The 22,875-nt window shown below is 45.8% G+C and overlaps 1 protein-coding gene across 1 annotated transcript in view; it reads left to right on the top strand.

Moving 5' to 3' along the window:
- The first annotated feature begins 949 nt into the window (after nucleotides 1-949).
- The window catches only part of LOC147890239 (receptor-like serine/threonine-protein kinase ALE2), a 39,387-nt gene continuing 17,461 nt past the window's right edge, over nucleotides 950-22,875 (top strand). The window contains exons 1-5 of the mRNA XM_087390448.1: nucleotides 950-2,603; nucleotides 5,971-6,837; nucleotides 7,094-7,189; nucleotides 7,330-7,701; nucleotides 7,845-8,117. Of these exons, the coding sequence (XP_087246574.1) occupies nucleotides 2,516-2,603; nucleotides 5,971-6,837; nucleotides 7,094-7,189; nucleotides 7,330-7,701; nucleotides 7,845-8,117 (1,696 nt within the window). The 5' untranslated portion in view covers nucleotides 950-2,515. The remainder of the gene's footprint in view (nucleotides 2,604-5,970; nucleotides 6,838-7,093; nucleotides 7,190-7,329; nucleotides 7,702-7,844; nucleotides 8,118-22,875) is intronic.

Raw genomic sequence — 22,875 nt, 5'->3', positions numbered from 1 at the left:
TCATCCCTTCTGTGCTTTAGAAGAAAATGGCTGTGGCTGCAAAATAAGAATGCTGAGCAGCAGGAGAGTTGGTTCTTGCAGAGAAGGCCATGTCTGTCGGATGCCTTTGCAATTTTGAATTGCTTATCAGTCGTGCTTGGGCTTTTTCTTGCAACTACAATCATCTTCTCCTCTCTGCATTCAGAAAGCAAACACTACAATCATCTTCTCCTCACCCCCCCCCTCTCTCTCTCTCTCTCTCTCTCTCTCTCTCTCTCTCTATCTGTGTCTGTGTACGTGAAAAGGTTGCTCCTGCAGCCCTGTTTTTTAGCCCGGGCGCTAGCCATACTTGGGAGCAGAGCAATTTTAAGTTTACAAATGGCCGCATCGTTAGGCACAATGTGCTAAGGCTGAGTGGTTTTACCGTAGTCAACGACGGTGTACGCTGCAAAACTTGATGTCTCTCTCTCAGAGTCTCACGAGGGGATGATGGACCTGAGCAAAGACCCAAAAAGACGGATAGATGGGAAGAGGGGTCTGTGCTGGCAAGCGTGATTGAATGGAGGGAGGTGGAGGGAGAGAAAGAAGGGCGCCTAGTTGGGGAGAGCAAATTTGGCTTGAACTAGAGAAGGGGAGGAGGATGAAAGGGTAAAGGTGGAGAGAGAGACAGAAAAATCTCGGCTTTGCCACTGCAAATTCCCAGCAAACAACACATTCTACATCCCCTGCCATGGTCGGATTGCTACAAAAATCTGCTCTTTGCTTTGCTTCTTCTATTCCAAAGTTCAAACGCAACACACTCTGCCAATCGCCAGCAACTGGATTTCACCTCTTGCTCAATCACAACACCACATCTGCTCTTCTTTGCCTCTGCCAATTGCCCACCCGAGCACGTTATCTGATGCATCATCCAGCTGATTGTTGCTACTGCGACTAGCAACATCTGCTCTTTGCTATGCCTCTGCAAACAACGCATGCTACATCCCCTGCGACTGTTGGATTGCTAGTGGGACTGGCAAAATCTGCGCTTTGCTATGCTTGTGCTACTACACAACAAAGCATTCCTCGTCGAGACGAAGCAAGAAGAAGAAGAAGAGACGAAGCGACAGCTCGTCCACAGCCACACTTACTTAGCTTCCCAGGCACAGAGAAAGTTAGCAAACACAGCTCTGCCGCCATAGCTCACTCTCTCTCTCCCTCCCTCTCACACTCGTCTCTGCCAATCCTGCCATCGCCCAGCTCTCCGTGACATCCTCGGTGCGCGCATCTCGCGGCCAACTGAAAATCCTTTGCTTTGCTGTAGCTCCAACCACAACAACAAACCGCTTTTAACGCTCCTATTCCCTCTCATCTGATGAGTTAGAGCTCTCAACAGCAGCAAGCTGCTGCTCGCACCAGCTCCCTCCCAGCTCCTCCATCATCTACGGAGCCTTTGTAGCTGCCAATCAACGCTCACCTCCGCTTGGTTTGCCTGCGTGCCTGCATTAAATTCACGGTGACAGTGAAAGCAAGCAAGCAAGCAAGAGAGCGCAAGCAACAAGCCATCGCTCCCTTCGCCCTTTTCCCTCGCCTGCTCTCTCTCTCTTCTTGATCTTCCAACTCCTTCCCTCCTCCCGATGTATTCAACCCACTCTTCCCCGCCTTTGATCCTGCACCTGCTTCGCATTTAGAGCTCCCTCCTCTCTTGTCCTACCTTTCCCTTCCCCGCCTACCTCCGTTTTTGCCCGCATTCCCAGTGAGCTCCTCTCCCTGCATTCCCTGACATGCTACTTTATGAACTGCGTCCCCCCTATTCGCGTTGAGCACTTGCAGGGAGCCGAGACATCCCCTCTCAAAACAGCCTTCAGCTCCTGTCAGAGACTACATACATTTTCCATCCTCGTTCCGCTCTTATGAGCTCCTCGACAGGCGAAGTTTTGCGCCCAACTTCTTTCGGAATGCCCATCATTTGTTCTTCACAGTGGTGTTTATGAGCTACGTTCTAGTTCTACAGGCATTTACTAAGGACAGGTCTACGGATCTGCTGTTCATCAGGAAGGTTCAGGAGTGCGTCGCAGGCGCTGCAATTTAGAATTAGTAGGTTTCAGAGCTGCAGGATACATGATGAAAGGGGAGCTCCACTATTCACCCTGCACACGCTAAAAGTTGTGACGAAGGACTATGCATGATGGAAATCGCGGGATCGACATTTGGTTACTGTATCTGATGCTCGTGAAATTTCCTAGGCATATCCTCTGGGGGAGCGGACCTGTTGTGCGCACATCGACGACAGCTTGAATTACAGGGGCTACGCAAGCCTAGTTTTCTTGCAGGACGTGTTATGGCAAGGGAAAGAAAAACTTACGTTGGCTGCGTGAGCAAATGGGGGGTTCCTGTGGCAGAGAATGGCATTCAAGTTCTTGTTACTCAGTTGCACCTTTGTCCTCCCTCTACTATCAGTGTTGGCGACCATCAGTCGCAGACATGAAGGCTTCCAGAGAAAAATGGGAGTAGCATTTTGAAGCGAAAGCAGCTAATGGGGTTGTAGTACCTTGCCATGTCTCCGGACAAAGGGTTTTCAAGGATGGTTCGTTTACTACACGTACTACTACTGTTCGTCGTGAGCTCTCAGGGCTTTGGCCAAGGTACAGGTCTTGCATTTTTCGAACTATACAGGCGGACTCCTAATTTTTCGTACCGATCTTGACACAAGTATTGAAAGATGCTTTCGTTGCATTGTTAAGCAGACTTACGAAATAATGGGCGCAAGAAGAAAACATACAAGTCTTTAAAAACTGGTTTTTACTATGGGCTACTAAATCACTCGAAGGAAACTTGATTGCCAATTGGTAGATTCATACATCGTAGGAAACCTTTCGAGCAGTGATACCCAGCTATACTAATGTCATCGTTTCGTGTTGCACTGCATGTAACTGTTAAACGGCTTCTAGGTGAGAGCAAAAGCACGGCTTATTAGGATGAAAGCCATATTGTTGGCAGCTGCTCCTGGGTCACCTTAGGCAGTGAGACAGGACCCCGAGAAACACGATTAATATTAGGATTGGATTCCTAGAATTCATATTAGGTCACCACACACACACACACACATACACGGAAGTTACGTCTAGAAACAGTCAGTCAGTGATGTGTCTAAACTTTGAAACTATATTAGGATGAAATGGTCAGAAGCCATATTGTTCGCAGCTTGCTCCCTGTGTCACCATAGACAGTGAGACAGGACCCCAAGAAGCACGATTCATATTAGGATTGAATTGACTGAATTCATATTGTGGCACTGCTTCTAGCCTGCAGAAAAAGGCTGCAAGGCAAGAAGGATTCACCTTTAGCTCCTCAGAGACATTCGACTCTTTGTATATTTTTTTTCAAAGGGTCAATAGATGGTACTTAATCCCAGACAGAAAAGGAAGGCATGTTTCATGGGGGACTCATTCTTAGATCTGGATAATGGTGTCAACCAGATGAATTCATTGGCTAACTTCAGTTTGGTATTGAGATTGTCTAAACATCGTCTGAAGCGAGATCTAACGTGTTTAAGGCTACCCTCGCCTGGTGATTGTCTCCGTTATTTGAGGCGTCTTTAGTCGAATATGTATTTTTGTATACATTAAGCTATTGGGGATGTCTGGGCAGGTTACAGCTTATATTTCAATGCACATGCATGGTCTTCATAACTGCATGCAGGTCTTCTTCATGCTAAGAATACTCTGTATGCATGCAGACCGTTCTTAGATCTGGACAAGGCTGCCAACCAGATAAATTTGTTGGCTCACTTCAGGCTGGCCTTGAGATTGTCTAACACGACGTCTGAAGCAAAGATCTAATGTGTTTAAGGCTACCTTCAGCTGGTGATTGTGTCCTCTGTTTGAGGTAGCCTTAACGTTTAATAGGGGTTTTGTGTCACATTTCTTGGGCAGTTTACAGCTTACATTTCAATGTAAATGCATGGTCTTCTTAGCTCTTGCAACTGTTTTCCAATATTGTTAACATTATCCGTCTTGTTCTCTCATGAGTATCCTAATTTTAGAGGAGATTGAGATTGAAACTGCACTTTGTTGTGTTTTAGAGAATGAGTTTGGGAATGTTCCTGGATTCATCTAGGTACATGCTTCTGCCGTATTAGTGTACATGCAAATTTCACGTTGTGAAGTTTTCGTCCATGTTGCGCCTGCTAGTATTGCGTTAATTCTTTCTATCTTAAATGGTACGTTGCCCTATCAGCTAAATTTAGATGCTCGTTTGGGAGAGACTTAAATGAAATTGTCTAGACTTCACAAGCAGTTGTAGCTTGAATGAAGAGATTTTGGACTACTTTTTAATTAGCTTCTCCTTTAATGCTAGCCTTCGTCATGACTGAGTCTGCCCTTCACCTCTGGAGTGCCGACAGAAACTGAGTATGAAGACTTTGTATAAATGGATGCTCAAGTATGTATGGGTGTGTGGTTTTGTATGTGTGAGAGCATATTTTTATACTATGGTCTATACCCACTGTTGGGCGCTGATGACTTCAGTGGGGATGTCATAGTAGCTTGTCCTTGCTATGCGTGATGGAGTATTTTCAACCTTATGAGTGACTATCATGAGATTGAAACTGCACTTTGTTGTGTTTTTAGAGGATGAGTTTTGGAATGTTCCTGGATTCATCTAGGTGTATGACAAATTCATCCTCAAAATCTCATTTTCATCTGCCATTACACATACATACAGACCCATGATGCTCTACCTAATGAGTACCATTCTTGACCATCTCAGTACTTTGTTAGGCTGATGTATCAGGCAGTTACTCTAGGCCCTACGGAAATGAGTGCTCTTGGATGTGCAAGACTCCCTTAATCCATTGCTACACGTCACTCAACAATTTTGAAGATAAGGTGACGAATCCCACGCTACTTGCCGTTTGACTCCTTGTAGGGCCCCTTGTTTTCAGGTATCTGGTCTCTTTGAGTCACTCAGCTCTCGAGGATGCTTTTGCTATATTGAGTACGCTCAGATGCACATGAATTGCACAATTGATTGCCATGTCACTAAACATTTATTGAGTATAAGGTGACCAATCCCATGCTACCTGTTATTTGACTCCCAATTCTTGCATGTATAGGCTCCCCTTGTTATCAGGTATCTAGTCCCTTCAAGTCTCTAAGCTCTCTAGACTGCATGTGATATACTGCTTCTGTATATTTGTACTGCTACGTCCTGGCCTTCTTTGTCTGCCCTAAGCCCATCACCTGTGCATTGACCTGTATGTACTGTACATGCACTAGGGTAGGGACTGACTTAAGGCAGGGGTCTGACTGCTTTTGCTGCCAGCCAGCAAAACCCTAGTTATTTAACCAGGAAGATTCACAATTTGCCAACCAGATGGACTATACCTGCCAGCTTACAGGTGGGTTAGACCTCATTGTTATTATGGACAAAATGAGAGGGAAGGAGTACAACTGCTGAATTTTTTCTCTTAGTTTCCGACCTCCAGCAGACAAGGAAGAGAAGAATAACATATGAGTTACTCTTTGAAGGAGTTTGTTATATACCCTGGACCAGCAATGATAGCGCTATTTTTTTGTAAGGAGTATTCGAACTGAAAACATAACAGTTGTCAAGTTGCAGCCTTCCTTTGTACTAAAATGAACCATAAAATGCTTAATTCCAATCTTCTTAGGGCACAAATCTACCTCTGGCACTTCTACCCCATGTTGGAAATAGTCACATATAAGTCCGTGCACTACCTGCAGTGACAACTATGATATGCGAATATCAGTGTGCCATGACAGTGGAGTATCGTATGTGTTGGTATTGATAACCACTCCTAATGAATCAAATCCATAGCACTCTGGATAAAGCAATGTGTGCTAATGCAATTGACAGGAAAATTATAAAGCATCTAGGCTCGTTTATAAAAGGAAAACACACTAGCAGCAAAGTTGTAGATGTATGTGGTGGTTTTTATTTCTGCTAACTAGTTCTGGGATTCTGCTTGTCACATGGTCATCTGTGCAGATGGAGGGCAGGACAGGCTGAGGAAAACTGAATTAAGAAAGTGTAATACGTTTTCTGATTGTTTGAGTAGTAGTCATTCAGCAGTATATCATGATGTGGCAAAAGCTGTCGACAGGCTTCAAATTATGCGGGATGATCAAGGACACTGGCAGATGAGCAATACAGCTGTCCACATTTTTCTTCTCAACGAGTTACAAAACAGCCCTTCTTCATGTGTTCATGGTGCTCATCTACAGAAACCTAGTTACCTTCAGAATTCCGCTTCATATCCAGTACGAAGATCTCTCAATGCTTTTCCAATTTCTGAAAACTTTTTGGGAAGTCCAGATCACCCCTCTTTGCCACTTCGGATTTTTGATGAACATCTTCATGCTAAAAGCTCGAGCCATTCACAAAATATGAGGTCTCATCAGCTGATCGTTCCAAGTTCCTCTCCAGCCCTTCCCCCTCCAACTAGTGTGCCTACTACTACCCCTTCTGTCCATCATCATTCGGGGTTTAGAAGCCACCATCCACCAAGAATTCGGATATCATCTCCAAGAAGTTCACCAGTGTCTCCATCTGTTCATGGATCTCCCAAAGCAGCTTCTCCTGCTAATGCTTCACACAAAGCACCTATTGCTACCCCACCCAATCCTCCAGGGCATTCACCCCATAGAAGGCACCATCATAAACACCATCATGCTCCTCCTCCTCCTCTACCTGTAGGACAAGGACCCAAGGCAGCAAATTCTCCACCACCCCCACCTATCCATGGGTATCCCAGTACTCCAATCAGACCACCTCATGCTCCTCCTCCTTCACTATCCCCATCTCCACCACCACCTGCACATGGGCATTCTAGCACTCCAATGCACCCTCCTCCGGGTAAGTTCAGTTCGTGTCTTGCTTTTTTGGCTGCTTCTATTGATTGAAGAAAGTGCCTTTCTACAAAATTTTCCTCCGTCTCTTAATCTAGAATGAATGGTCTCTGGGCTCAGTAAGCATGAACAAAGAATTTTATAAATGAAGAAAGCAGGGCCGTTTCTTGCTTATTGGATGCCTCAAAACAGCACTCTCTGTTTCAGTTACTAAAAGAAGGTACATAGGAATATTATTCTTGATGCATGCTTCATTTGTACAGATCATAGGGCCGTTCCTCCATTAGCTCCCAGAAAAGCTCCTGCACCTCCTGTTGCCCACAGTCCCATGTCATTACCCCCACCTCCACCAAATGAAGGTACAAACCTCTTTTCTTTAATAATTCGGATCATCTGGCCACTGTAATGTAGATCTTTGATTTTCTGGTGCAGGTCCATAATAACCATCACTTGGACTTGAGTGGCAGCCTTGATGTTCGTTTCAATCTTCTTTGTGCAGATTGCAGTGCTTTCAACTGTGCACCTCCTCTGACAAAAACTCCTTTCATGTCACCATGTGGGTGTGTACGTCCAATCCAGGTTGAGCTTGAAATGAGCGTGGCATTATATGCTCTCTTCCCTCTGATCTCTGAGCTTGCAGCAGAGGTTGCTGAGGGTACGCTACTCCCACAAAGTCAGGTTGACATTATGGGAGCCAATGCTGACGTTAAAAATCAGGATATGTCAGTTGTAGACATAAATCTAGTGCCTTTGGATCAAGAATTCGACAACTTAACTGCACTTCTCATATTTCAAAAGTTTTGGAATCATGAAGTGCCTTTAAATGCAACTCTGTTTGGCAACTACAGTGTGGTGTTTGTCCGCTATCCAGGTACTGTATACCACTTGTGAAAAAGAACTGTGTTCTGATACTTTGTCATTTGGGAAGCTTCTATGTTGGTATACAATTTGGTTTGCTGTCAATGCAGTGATGTGAACATTCGGATGGCTAATCATTTGAAGTCCTTATTTAAGGTCTTCCACCTTCACCTCCTTCAAGTGGAGCCAACAATGGAGGGCCAACGGGGACTGCCGGAGCTTCAAATCAGCAGCCTTTTGGCGTTAATGTTAGTAAAAAGAGTCACAAGTTAGCTGTTGGAACCATTGCGGTGATTGCACTATCGTCAGCAATTGGAGTTGTAATCTGTCTCGGAGCTATCTGTCTTTTGGTCTTGAAGTATAGCCCTCGTGCTGCGGCCCCTCCTGTTGCTGAGCCTGGGCTATTATCAGCTCGAACGAAAAGATCAGGTATGAATCTTCGCACATACACTCCCGCAGTAGCACTCACGGGCGTGCCAACTGATAGACAACACTGATGATTTCCTATTATAGTGGCGATTTTGAATAAATCGGGCAAGTTGTGGTTATAACTGTAAAGATTGTGATTTTTTTGGCTCTTGGATGGCATTGTACGTTTGATTTGTGTCATAGGAACCTGACCGCTTGATGTCAACTCAGTGTGCGTATATCTAGAGTGTATACAGAATGCATGGAAGATTGAAGGACATAATAGGGAGACTATCCAGGATGGTGAATGGAGGCATTTATTATGAAAGGACACGTTTAGAGCTGTAGCTTTCCTTCCAGGAATTAGCTTGAAATGCCGATAGCAAACTCAAAGTACAGAATGCAAACAAAATTGCACTAAATATTATAAAGTGTGCTGAAAATAATGGCAGTTGGTCTAACTGGAATGATGCAAGTAGGTTCTTCCTTTGTCAACTAGGGCTGTCCAGTGCTAAGGTGACAGACAATTGGGGGTGTTCCAGCTCCCCATACCCCCCCCCCCTTCCAGTACAGTTTTCCCGACCTATGTGCGTCTTTGGATTTCTTCTTCCTACTGTAGCCTACCTAAGCCTCTCCCTAAGGCACGTGGAGCTGAAAATCTGGTGCAGCAGAGGGTTCCTTGACCTTGTTGGAACCCTACAGTGACAGTTTGTACAAGGCTCACGATTTTGTATGCAGAATACATGCACAGTTCAGTGTAGCCCATTGCATACACGTTTGTTTACATGCACCAAAACTCTGAAAGAGCGAACTATGTGGTTGGATGCCATACTTGACAGTGACTCCATATTTGATGGTTTGACCTTTGTACACTATGGTGCACCACTGAGAAAAACGACTCCACCATTCTCTTGATAACAATTGAACCTCTCTTGACAATTTTGTGTTGGATCTCACTTTCAACACATCACCATAGGGTAATCAAGAATGAGATAATGTAGCCAATGTACCGAAAATGCCAAGCCTAACCCTATTAATAGGCTAATTCTTGAAGTGATGAATCATCATGCTTTCCACGTTGGTGATAAATTAAGCACATTATTGCTCAGGATAGAGAGTTTACAATCACAACACTCACACTTCACACACTGACCTTCTGTAAAACCACCCAGAAAACACAGTGAGTTGGGCGTAGTGTGAATGCTAGTTGCTCGGCCTTGCTATGATGATGGTTTTCAATCTTATGTTACACCGCCTTATGCACCGTTTTGGTTTTTCAAGATGAAGTCCGAGCGTATGTTTGTTGTTTACTTCAATTTGTGAAGTTTTTTTCAAGTTGAGGCTATTGATATTGCAATAATTGTATCTTACTATAGCGGTATGTTGTACATCACCTACCTTTCCAAAGCCTTTTTGTTCAGGAATATTAGTTTTGTAGGGACTAAACGAAATACCCTTATCTCCACTTGTAATTCTAGCTTGGATGAAGAGAATGTGGGCTACATTCAAGTATGTGTGGGTGTGTGGATTTGTATGTGTGAGAGCATATTTTTATACTATGGTCTACACCCACTGTTGGGCGCTGATGACGTCAGTGGGGATGTCATAGTAGCTAGTCCCTGCTATGCATGATGGAGTTTATGGTTTTCAACCTTGTGACTATCATGAGATTGAAACTGCACTATGTTGTGTTTTTAGAGGATGAGTTTGGGAATGTTCCTGGATTCATCTAGGTATATGCTTCTGCCGTATTAGCGGACATGCAAATTTCACCTTGTGAAGTTTTCGTCCAAGTTGCGGCCTGCTGGTATTGTGATAATTCTTTCTATCTTAAATGGTGCATTGCCCTATCAGCTAGATTTAGATTTAGATGCTCGTTGGGGAGAGACTAAAATGAAAATGTTTAGACTTCACAAGCAGTTGTAGCTTGAATGAAGAGATTTTGGACTACCTTTTGATTAGCCTTCTCCTTTAGTGCTAGCCTTCATCATGGCTGAGTCTGCCCTTCACCTTCAGAGTGCCGACAGAAACTCAGTACGAAGACTTTGTATAACTTGATGCTCAAGTATGTGTGGGGGTGTGGATTTGTATGTGTGAGAGCATATTTTTATACTATGGTCTACACCCACTGTTGGGCGCTGATGACGTCAGTGGGGATGTCATAGTAGCTAGTCCCTGTTATGCATGATGGAGTTTATGGTTTTCAACCTTGTGAGTGACTATCATGAGATTGAAACTGCACTATGTTGTGTTTTTAGAGGATGAGTTTGGGAATGTTCCTGGATTCATCTAGGTATATACATTTCGGTTAACCTTCTCTTCATATCTTCGCCATGACTTAGTCTACCCTTGGTCTCTATTGCCTTTATAGAAATGCTAATGTGGGGTATGTGGATACGCTTGTGAGAGCATATGCTTTTACAATGGTCTACACCCATTGTTCAGTGCTGCGTGAGAACGCCCGTGGGGATTCCATAGTAAGATATAACGACCCAAAATTGTGATCATGAGCTCGCACCATTGACCATGGTTCGATGCTGTCACGGCTTGGCCAAGAGGAAACCATATTGCAAACACAGGCCTGATGATGCATGCGTTGGACAAAAAACAGGATGACATTTTGGAACTTGATGAACGTGGTAAGATGCAAATGCGCATACTTCAAAAAAGTCAAAGCACAGCCTTTGATGCGTACAAGGCAAAAGACGAGTTGCCAAACAGGTGCATTGAGAGATATTATCTCATCCATGCTCAGTTCTCAATTTATTTGATGAGTTATGGGTCAGATATCATATGTGATATGTCAGCTCCCAGTTGTACTTAGTTGTTAGATGCATTCACTGACGAATGTCGGTCACTAATCGCCCCTTCAGGATCAAACAAATCAATCCATTGGTGAGAGATTGAGGCTGTCGTCCTAAGTAAAAAATCTCCTGAAAAGACAAGCACAATCGGGCGCCCAGATGCTCTTGGAAAATAGGAGGGACTTGGGCATTTCTGCATTTCGAGGACCTTGAGGGCCGCAAACAAGCTCCCCATTAGTGGAAGGGGTCTCTAATTGGCTCATGATGCTCAGAGAAACCACACCTCTTCCTTGCTTGCCCTCACCTGTGGAGTCTCCTCCTGCGTGGAGGAGCTGGCAGTACTCTAGGATCTCCTTGGGATCCCCTCACCTCTTAACCTTAGTAACGAATAGGTTTCAGCGAAGACACGTGAAACACATTGTTGATATTGGATGTTAAGCCAGGCAATCTCCAACTCTAGAGGACAGGATAATCAAAGGCCAAACTGGCACAAAGGTCAGATAAAATACAGGTAAAAAGCCACAGGTGAATCTCCGTCAGGACGAAAATCAAAACCAAAACATTGTGTTAAAACCTCGTCAAAAACAGGCCCCAGAAGAGCCCAGAATCAGAGGCCAAAACTGGCCACATTCTGGCCGACCAAAAACTGGCCGACCAGACTGACCAGGTCGGTCAAAATCTGGCCGACCAGACTGGCCAGGTCGGCCAGATCTGGGCCGACCAGCTGGCCGACCAGCTGGTTGACCGACTGGCCCTCCCCTATTTAAAGGGGGGGGCCTAGGTGCTCCATCATCACTTGTGCTCCTGAGGTCCCTGCACACCCTGAGCTCCTGCCTCCTTCCTGCTTCCTGGCTGCCTCCTCTCTGCCTCTTCTTCCTGCCTCCTGGCTGCCTCCTCTTCTGCCTCTCCTTCCTGCCTCCTTCCTGCTCCAGATCTGCCCCTCCTTCCTGCTCCAGATCTGCGCCTATTTCTGCTTCAGATCTGTCCCCTAATTCTGCTCCAGATCTGCCCCTACTTCTGCTTCAGATCTGCCCCCTACTTCTGCTCCAAATCTGTCCCAACTTCTGCTCCAGATCTGCCCCCAACTTCTGATCCAGATCTGCCCCAACTTCTGCTCCATCTACTGTTCTTTTTGCTCCAGATCTGCAGCAACCCTTGCATCAGTTTGCTGTCCCAGATCTGGTTCAGTTCCAACTTGTGGAGCTAGTGCAGAAGTCCACTACAGTTGGCTGCCCTGGAGGACTGATGTTTGCTCCCTCCAAAGCTTCTCTCTCATACCTTCTCTTGTATTGACTTCCTTTGGTGATATATATTTCTTCTTCAGCTATCATTAGTCTTCAGTATTGTTTTATTTGTCTCCAAGAACTTTCTTTATATGGTATCAGAGCAAGGTGTGCCTATCGACACCTGAGCCTTGACCTGGAAAGCTTGGAAGATAGATCATCAACTGAAGATGTCTTCTCCTTCTTCCCCGAAGCGATCTCAGCCTGAATCGACCTCTATTCAACCACCACCCTCGTCATATGTCGAGAGAGAGTCTACAAGGATCGAAGGTGATGAATACCTCTCCAAACTCTTTAAAGAATTTGCTGAATTTCAGAAATGGAAGGAACTTGAAGCAGGTATCTGCACACCTCGTGCTTCTACTTCTCCACGTTTTTCTCCGATACGTCAACAAGGACCTCTATTCAACTCAGAAGAAGCAGAGCAACATCTCAAGTTTGGTGCCGACGAAGAACAAGTATACCCTGACGAAAGAGGACAGGCCGGCATGAGAACATTGGGTTATTCGACAGTGCCTATCCCACAAGAATCAGTGCAAGGTATGTTGCCCTATTCCCTTGGTGCAACTCCATCTGTTATGCAAGGCATAGGAACGAGTAATCACGAGGACACAGATCCATACACATACATGTAGACGAGAAAGGAGAAATGCGTCAGACAATGAGTTTGCTTTTGGTTCTCATTCTTCCTTCCCTCCCATTCCTCTCATAACTTCCGCTGCCATCTTTCCTCCAGTGGCTTCTCATCCTCCATCTTCTCCCATGCCACTGGACTCCTATAGTTTATTTCCCTCTATCTCTCCCGCTGTCCCTTTTTCCCCTCTCATGTCATATCCCGCCTCTCATGTTTATCCCTCCCCCTCAGGACCTTCTCCGAATCCTTTTGTTCCTCCGGTGGTGCCGTCTCTCCCTTCTTCTCACTCCGCTCCTGTTCTGAATTCTCTCATGCCTCCACCGGTTGCTTCTCCCTATCATTCCCATTCTTCCTCTCACCCTGTCTCTGCAACAGCCAAACATGCTTTTACTGATATGACTCGTTTTAACGGGTCTAATTATACCACATGGTCAAATCTCATGCGCCATGTGCTTGATTCTCAAGACCTATGGAAACTTGTTCAAGGTATTGAACCGCAACCTGATCCTCATGTTTATCCTTATCAGGTAGTTCGCTCGTGGCGACATCGTAATGCCACTGCCATTGTCGAAATCATGCAAGGTCTTTTGCCTGAATTTTACTCAATTACAACATTTTGACCTTGCCTCTGAGCGATGGGCACATCTCATTGACCGCTATGCAGCTCGAGATCGCACTTGTCGCATCAATCTTGACCACGATCTCCAGCAATTCCAGATCACTGCTGACGATGATCTCAAGGTCAAACTGGCAGACTACCGGCGGTTAGTTGCTGAATTTGCCACAAGTGGTCCTCCCAAATCCGAGGATGACCAAGTTACTTTCTTTTTGAACAAACTCTTGCCCAAATATTTTAGTTTTATGCAGCAAATCATTTCTCAACCCTCTCTTCCTACTTTTTATGAGTTCGAATGTCAACTTTTGCGTTATGCTTGTCTTTACTCTCAGGTCCACCAAAAACATAGTGTTCCTGCTTCAGAGGAGGCTCTTCTCTCCAGGATTCAAAAAGATCAACTCAGCTCCGGGAAGCCCTCTCCCACTCCTAACTCCAATAACTCCTCTGGTATTAAACCCGCCTGGCACAACCTTCCCAAAAAGAATAGGTTTTGTCAGCATTGCCAGAAAGTTGGGCATGTTGATGATGAATGTCGCTCCAAAGCCAAAGGCATTCTTCCACAGCCCCCCACCACGACTCCTCTGTCACCTCGTTGGCGCCCTAGGAGTGGTCCTCCTCCACCTAACGCTGGTCTTTGGAGACCACAGGGCCATGTCACTAATCATTTCACCCCATCCCCTCCTTTTATAGCTCCCGAAGGCCTGTCTGACTGGTCGACTGGAGATTCTCTAGACTTCACTTGTCAAGCCTTGATCCATATCACCGAGCTTGACTCCTCCCCATCCATATTTGGATCAGCATTTCATACTCTTCCATGTGGCTCTAAAGCCCCTTGGATTGTGGATAGTGGAGCCACTCATCATATGACCCCTCATCATGATCTCTTCATTTCTCGCCAACCGGCATCAGGGGGAGTCCGTTGTGGCAATAACTCTGTTGCTACTATTCATGGTGTTGGTTCAATCACATTTGATACCGACAAAGGCCCTAATCTTGCTCAATTGAATCAAGTGTTTTATGTCCCCCAATTAGGGGTCAATCTTCTTTCCGTCCATCAACTTTGCCTTCTTGGTCACACGGTCCTATTTACAAAGATGCATGTCGAAATCATAGATGAGACATCGGGACTCCTTTTAGCTCGGGGCGAAGCCCAACCTCATGGTCTGTACCTCATAACTCAATTTCTTGAGACTCCCTCCAATACCGGCTCTGAGTTTCATCGGCTTCATGGTCTTGCTACCTTGAAAGATCCAACTGACACAGAACGATTATGGCATTATCGTCTGGCACATTTGTCCTATGACTCTTTATATGAAATGTCTTGGGATCATCTGGTTGATGGCCTACCTAAATTATTGCGAGCCAAAGATATTTGCCATCCATGCCAATTACCAAACAAAGCCGAACTCCTTTTCCTTCTCATTCCTCTTCTCGAGCCAGTGAGATATTGCGTCTAATCCACCTCGATATTAGTGGCAAATCTCCTGTTCCTTCATTGAATGGCTCACAATATTTCTTCTTAATTGTGGATGATTACTCTCGATATCAATGGGTGTTCTTCATGAAAGAGAAATCTGACACTTTTTCTTCTTTGCTACTTGGGCTCGATTGGTCATAAACCAAACGGGAAAGTCTATTGGGATTGCTCGTAGTGATAATGGTGATGAATTCATTTCCCATGAATTCACTCACTTCCTTCATGAGCATGGTATCCAACTCCATCTTACATCTCCCAATTTGCCCTCCTAAAATGCTCGTGTCAAACGGAGACAGCGCACAGTCATGAACATGGCCCGTTCCATGCTTTTTGCAGCCGAGTTGCCTGAACGTCTCTGGCCAGAAGCTGTGAATACTTCTGTCTATCTTCTTAATCGTTGCCCTACTCAGCCCATCCCGAACATGGCGCCTTTTGAGGCCTTCTATGGCTACCGACCCTCTATTTCTCATATCCGCATCTTTAGATGCCGCGTGTACACTCATACTCCCAATGATACTCGCAGTAAACTAGAACCTCGTGCTGAACTTCTACTTCTAGTTGGCTACTCAGCGAAAGCCAAAGCTTATCGCTTATTTGATCCTCGCACAAACAAAGTTTTGGTTCGCCGTGATGTGGTCTTCGATGAAAGAGATGTTCTAAAAAATTCATCTATTCTCTCTGCTGATGACGTATCTACTCCCATTCCCTTCGAAATCTCTCCACTTGAAACTTCTTTCTCTCCCTCCGAAACTGCTTTCTCTCCACCCATTGCTTCTCCTCAATCCTCTTCTCACGACCTGCTGCCACGTTGGTATCGACAAACTATGAAGGATTCTGGGATTATTCCCTTAGAACTTCCTCCTCCCGGTCCTCGACGCTCTACCCGGACAGCTTCTTCCACTACCACTGCCTCCATTTTTACCACAGCCTATATCATACATTCTGAACCTGCCACTTGGCAAGAAGCAGCTCAACATCCTGAGTGGCATCGTGCCATGGAACAAGAGCTTGAGAGCATTGATCGCAATGAGACCTGGATTTTGGTCGATCGACCCAGTCACAAAAAGGTCATAGGAACCAAGTGGATCTTTCGAACAAAACTCAAAGCCGACGGAACACTGGACAAGTACAAAGCTCGCTTAGTAGTGTAAGGATTTTGCCAAAGACATGGTATCAATTATTAGGAAACCTTTGCACCTACTGCTCGATTAACATCCTTTCGTCTTCTTCTCGCCCTAGCCGCTCATCACAACTGGTCTATCTATCAGATGGATGTCAAGAGTGCCTTTCTCAATGGCTACCTTGATGAGGAAGTCTATGTGGCTCCCCCACCAGGATTTTCTCCTCCTGGCCATGAAAATAAGGCATTTCGTCTCCGCAAAGCTCTTTATGGGCTTAAACAAGCACCTCGGTTGTGGTTACATCGAATAGACACCTTCCTCAAAACTAATGGGTTTCATTCCACTCCTTGTGGTCCAAATTTATATATACATCAATCTTCAGAGGGGGTCTGCTTTATCTTACTTTACGTAGATGATCTTTTGCTTTTGGGCTCTACCACCACCACACTTCAATTCATTAAAACTCAACTCAGCACCACATTCGAGATGACCGATCTTGGTCTTCTCTCCTATTTCTTGGGCATGAAAGTTGTTCAGCATTCTGGTGGCATCTTTGTTTCTCAACAGAAATATGCTCTTCAACTCCTTGATCAGATCATTCCCCACGAGCCTAAGCTAGCTACCACTCCCTTGGATCCCACAGTCAAGCTCTCAAAAGACTTGGAGTCTCCTCCCTTTGATGAACATCTCTATCGTCAGGTTGTTGGCAAGCTGCTCTGGCTCATTCACACTCGTCCGGATCTTTCTTACTCAGTTTCCATTCTCAGTCAGTACTTTAATGAACCTAAGCTCACTCATTGGCATGCATGTATTCGTATCTTGCGGTTCATACGTGGTACTTACTCTTATGGTTTACATTTCAGACCATTTTAACACTACAGGGATACACTGATTTCGACTGGGCTGGCGACCCGGACAATCGTCGTTCTCATGGCGGCTACATTTTCTCGTTCGGCTCGGCACCTGTTTCTTGGTCCAGCCGTAAACAAGAAACTATTGCTGGCTCTTCTACTGAGGCTGAATACTGGGCCTTGTATGATTGTACCACAGAGGCCATATATCTCCGGCAGTTTCTGGCAGAGCTACACTTTCCTTGTACTGAACCAACGATCCTCTACGTCGACAACAAAAGTGCCATCGCTCTCGCGGGCAATCCCATTTTTTCCAACTGCACCAAACATGTTGGCGTCCACTTTCATTTTACTCGCGAGCAAGTGGAATTAGGTACTATTCGATTGGTATATGTTCCAGCTATCGATAATCATGTTGACATTCTTACCAAGCCGGTTAACCGACTTCTTGAGCATCTCAGCCCACGGCTTGGGATTGGTATACCGCCTCCTTCTACTTGGCAGTTTTTGTGTACTTGTGCTTAAGGAAGTGAACAAATCCCCTGCGAGGGCACTCATTAAAGTATTTCTTTTTTGTACTTTTTGATTGTACCATCATGTGGGCATTTAGTGAAGATGAAAACCTACTTTGTAGGCATCTTCATCTAAATGAAAACCCTCTTGTTTAAAAAAAAAAAAAAAAAGCTGATGAAGAAGATAGATCACCCCTGGAACAACTCTTTGCTTCTCCCTTCTACATTGGACATTGAGAGGGGGTGTTAAGCCAGGCAATCTCCAACTCTAGAGGACAGGATAATCAAAGGCCAAACTGGTGCAATGGTCAGATAAAATACAGGTAAAAAGCCACAGGTGAATCTCCGTCAAGACGAAAATCAAAACCAAAACACTGTGTTAAAACCTCGTCAAAAACAGGCCCCAGCAGAGCCCAGAATCGGAGGCCAAAACTGGCCACATTTTGGCCGACCAAAAACTGGCCGACCAGACTGACCAGGTCGGTCAAAATCTGGCCGACCAGACTGGCCAGGTCGGCCAGATCTGGGCCGACCAGCTGGTTGACCTACTGGCCCTTCCCTATTTAAAGGGGGGGGGCCTAGGTGCTCCATCATCACTTGTCCTCCTGAGGTCCCTGCACACCTTGAGCTCCTGCCTCCTTCCTGCTTCCTGGCTGCCTCCTCTCTGCCTCTTCTTTCTGCCTCCTGGCTGCCTCCTCTTCTGCCTCTCCTTCCTGCCTCCTTCCTGCTCCAGATCTGCCCCTCCTTCCTGCTCCAGATCTGTGCCTATTTCTGCTTCAGATCTGTCCCCTACTTCTGCTCCAGATCTGCCCCTACTTCTGCTTCAGATCTGCCCCCTACTTCTGCTCCAGATCTGTCCCAACTTCTGCTCCAGATCTTTTGCTCCATCTACTGTTCTTTTTGCTCCAGATCTGCAGCAACCTTTGCATCAGTTTGCTGTCCCAAATCTAGTTCAGTTCCAACTTGTGGAGCTAGTGCAGAAGTCCACTACAGTTGGCTGCCCTGGAGGACTGATGTTTGCTCCCTCCAAAGCTTCTCTCTCATACCTTCTCTTGTATTGAGTTCCTTTGGTGATATATATTTCTTCTTCAGCTATCATTAGTCTTCAGTATTGTTTTATTTGTCTCCAAGAACTTTCTTTATATTGGAGGTGCTCGGTAGCTCCAACTAATACGCTACTCCCCAATCTTATGGATGATCTTGGCCATAATACTGACGAGCAAGCTTTTTGTTGATATTACCCTTCAATGAAGCATAACAATTTCTGTGGAGATGCAAGTGCACATAATCCCCTTCCTTGAAAACCAAGTATCTCCTATGTTCATCTACATATTTCTTTTGCTTGGCTTGGGCATCTTGCAAATTCTTTTTAGCCAATTGTAGAAGAGCTTCCAACCTCTCCAAGTCATGTTGTGCTTGCTGATTTTTCACAACCACATCTGCAATTGAGGAATGGCCTCAAATGGTCTCATTCCAATGGAGAGATGCTTAGTGCTGTTGTAGCAAGATTCAGCAAGTGCAAGCCACTTATCACAGGACCTCTGGGTGTCATGAAAGAAATGCCATAGGTATTCCTCTACCCATTTGTTCAACCTTTTAGACTGACTGTCAGGCTCAAGATGGTGTGGAGTACTAGGGGTGATTACAGTACCCACTGCTGTACATAATCCCTGCAAGAAATGATCCATAAATTTTGCATCTATATCGCTCACAATTTCTTGAGGGAATCTATGTTGCTTAAAGACGTGATCAAGAACCTGTGATGCTGAATATTGGGTCTTAGTGGGTATGGAATGGGCTTGTTTTGTCAGTCTATTCACCACTACATAGATGCTACCCCATCCCCGATCTGTAGAAGGCAATCCTGTGATGAAATCCATCGCTATGAGTGTCCATTTGCCCTCTGGTATGGGCAATGGCTGCAACAAACCAGCTTGGAGTTCATTCTTGAGATTTCCCTCAACATCAACCGCCATCTTCCGACACGAGTTTCAATCCGAATGGCCAAATTGATTCTCAAACCATGCAAACTCTACCAAAGAGTCATCTTCTTAGAAGCTTGCCAGATATGCTAGGGGTGATTACAGTACCCATTGCTGTACATAATCCCTGCCAGAAATGATCCATAAAATTTGCATCTCTATCGCTCACAATTTCCTAAGGGAATTTATGTTGCTAAACATGTGATCAAGAAACTGCCAAGCAACTTGTGATTTGAATATTGGGTCTTAGTGGGTATGGAATGGGCTTGTTTTGTTAGTCTATTCACCACTACATAGATGCTACCCCATCGCCAATCGTGTAGAAGGCAATCTTGTGATGAAAGCCATCGCTATGTGTGTCCATTTGTCCTCTGGTATGGGCAATGGCTGCAACAAACCAACTTGGAGTTCATTCTTCAGATTTCTCTCAACATCAACCGCCATCTTCCGACACTGAGTTTCAATCCCAATTGATTGATTCTCAAACCATGCAAACTCTACCACAAAGTCATCTCCTGAGAAGCTTGCCTCATATGTCTCGTTGAAACAGATGGTAGATACAAGCTTTATGGAAATTGAGTAGAAACTCTATGGTGTGATTGGTTCCTGAATCCTCAGATTCCATAGCTATTGGTTATGTGCATGGCTTCCCAACTCCATGGTTAAAATAAGCCAAACTAAAATTTTCCTTTGTTATATCAAATCACATATCCGTTGTGATGAAACTGATTGACGCACTTGATGCTGATATGAGATTTTCAAAATTGATGATGACTTATAGGACCTTAAGCCCAACAAGTGAGAACCATAATCTCTCTACGAATGCTGCATATTGGTGAAGCTCCAATCTTATAAGCTTGTTGGAAGTAGACATATTTACTCCCCAAGATGTAATAGATTGGAGTTCAAGAAGGACTTGGCTGGCAAATGCACCCTTGCCATGGCCTATTTGTTGGAATGGTCACCTCCCCATCTGTAAACTCCCATATGAGGAGAGCATGGGGGAGGGAGACCTAGGGCAGTACCCCACAGAAAAAGAGAGAAAGGGGCTGCCACATGGACAGCATCATGACTGTCATGTGGGCAGCACATCTAGAGAAGACCCGGGACAGGTGGTGCGCAATTGTATGGAGCAGTACGGGGCTGGAGAATGGGCACCCAGGAGGTCAGGAGCAGCAGCAAATAGGGCTGCAAGGGACTGACTCTGGGAGGGCATATTTATAGCCCATATAAGACAGCCAGGCAGGCCTGCATAGGGGCTGGGACCCTACCTTGAAGTGAGGGCCAAAGCCCTAGATTTGTGGGCTAGAGGCCCTAGTTATGAGGGCCCTTTTAGGGCAGTTTTATAGCAGCCTGGTCGGCATGTTTGGGTCGGCCAGTTTGAGGCTGCTGGTCGGTTTTTTGGGGCAGGCCTTGTGCCTATAAAAGGAGAGGCCCTTGGCGTCATTCATCATCACTTGGGGCAGCACAAGTACGAGTAGAAAGGAGCAGCAGGGAGCTTGCCTTAGGCCTCATCACTGGAGGTAAAGGGAGCACACAGGAGCTGCAGACCTAGCTTAGAGTGCTGCCCACCTAGGCTGGTGCAAAGACAGCAAGGTGGAAGGGATTTGGACGGAAAGTCTACTTACGCTCAAGGTGGAGCACGCGGGCTCGAGTCTAGAGATAGCTAGCAGATAGGAGAAGTACCTTGTGGTAAGATTAGAGGACCACACCATTGGTGGGACTCTGGATCCATCTCTTTTTTATTGTGTCCATAGTTTTGGACGGAAATATATTATTTTGGTGGTTTCTCTATCTGGCTGGTTCATTGTCTGTCGATGAGTCTGCACATCTATTTTATGCACATTAAGTTAAGAAGTTTGTGATTCCACATCCCACACGCACACTGTGTGAGCTCCTGGGCATTACTATTAGTCTTCTGCTGTGCGTACCCTCTGTTGGGTAATTTCTAACATGGTATGAGAGCCCAAATAGGAGGCTCACAGGTGTGGGAGCCTGAAGGCAGGGACCTTGCTGAAGGACGACCCTGATTCAAAAGCTCTTGGGAATCGACTTCCACGACTAGAGGATTGTGCCCTTGCGAGGAGTGTGATTCAGGTTCAGTCAGGTGCGTTTAAAGTTCGCGGACTAGGTTATCTGGAGATGTACTTTTGTTGCAGACCTTGCCAAAGGAAGGACGGGTTGAAACAGACCCTCAGAGCATGGTGCTTGGAAGACTCCAGGTTGTTCACTCATTATGAGGGGGACAATTGGAAGATCGTGACGGCTGGATTGCTCGAGTTCAAAGGCGAGAACGTGACTGAAGGAGGTGGTGCCAGGAGGTGCTACCAAAGATGGACCTGTGTACCATGATGGTGTGTGGAAGCGGAACCAGACTTGGTGGAGCAGGAGCCATTGGATGAAAAGCCAGGAAAAGATTTCGACATCAAAAAGTTCCATAGGACTACGACCAGGGAGTTATTGGAGCATCTTCGTCGACATGTTGGCATTGGGCCTGGATGTGTCGGTGAGAAGGGGTGTTGGAATGGTCACCTCCCCATTTGTAAGCCCCCATATGAGGAGAGCATGAGGGAGGGAGACCTAGGGCAGTACCCCATAGAAAAAGAGAGAAAAGGGCTGCCACATGGACAGCATCATGGCTGTCATGTGGGCAGCACATCTAGAGAAGACGCGGGACAGGTGGCACACAACTGTACGGAGCAGTACGGGGCTGGAGAATGGGCACCCAGGAGGTCAGGAGCAGCAGCAAATAGGGGTGCAAGGGACTGAGCCTGGGAGGGCATATTTATAGCCCATTTAAGACAGCCAGGCAGGCCTGCATAGGGGCTGGGACCCTACCTTGAAGTGAGGGCCAAAGCCCTAGTTTTGTGGGCCAGAGGCCCTAGTTATGAGGGCCCTTTTAGGGCAGTTTTATAGCAGCCTGGTCGGCATGTTTGGGTCGTCCAGTTTGAGGCTGCTGGTCGGTTTTTTGGGCAGCCCTTGTGCCTATAAAAGGAGAGGCCCTTGGCCTCATTCATCATCACTTGGAGCAGTACAAGTACCAGGAGAAAGGAGCAGCAGGGAGCTTGCCTTAGGCCTCATCACTGGAGGTAAAGGGAGCACACAGGAGCTGCAGACCTAGCTTAGAGTGCTGCCCACCTAGGCTGGTGCAAAGACAGCAAGGTGGAAGGGATCTGGATGGAAAGTCTACTTACGCTCAAGGTGGAGCACGTGGGCTCGAGTCTAGAGATAGCCAGCAGATAGGAGAAGTACCTTGTGGTAATTTCAGAGGACCACACCATTGGTGGGACTCTGGATCTATTTGTTTTGTATCGTGTCCATAGTTTTGGACGGAAATATATTATTTTGGTGGTTTCTCTATTTGGCTGGTTCATTTTCTATTGATGAGTCTGCACATCTATTTTATGCACATAAGTTGTTTGTGATTCCACATCCCACACGCACTGTGTGAGCTCTTGGGCATTACTATTAGTCTTCCGCTGTGCATACCCTCTGTTGG

The sequence above is a fragment of the Dipteris shenzhenensis genome, chromosome 19, assembly GCF_047967505.1.
Source record: "Dipteris shenzhenensis isolate YYH24624 ecotype China chromosome 19, Dip_SZ_1.0, whole genome shotgun sequence".
In the NCBI taxonomy this organism is placed as follows: Eukaryota; Viridiplantae; Streptophyta; class Polypodiopsida; order Gleicheniales; family Dipteridaceae; genus Dipteris; species Dipteris shenzhenensis.
This window is presented reverse-complemented; position numbering and strand designations above follow the sequence as displayed.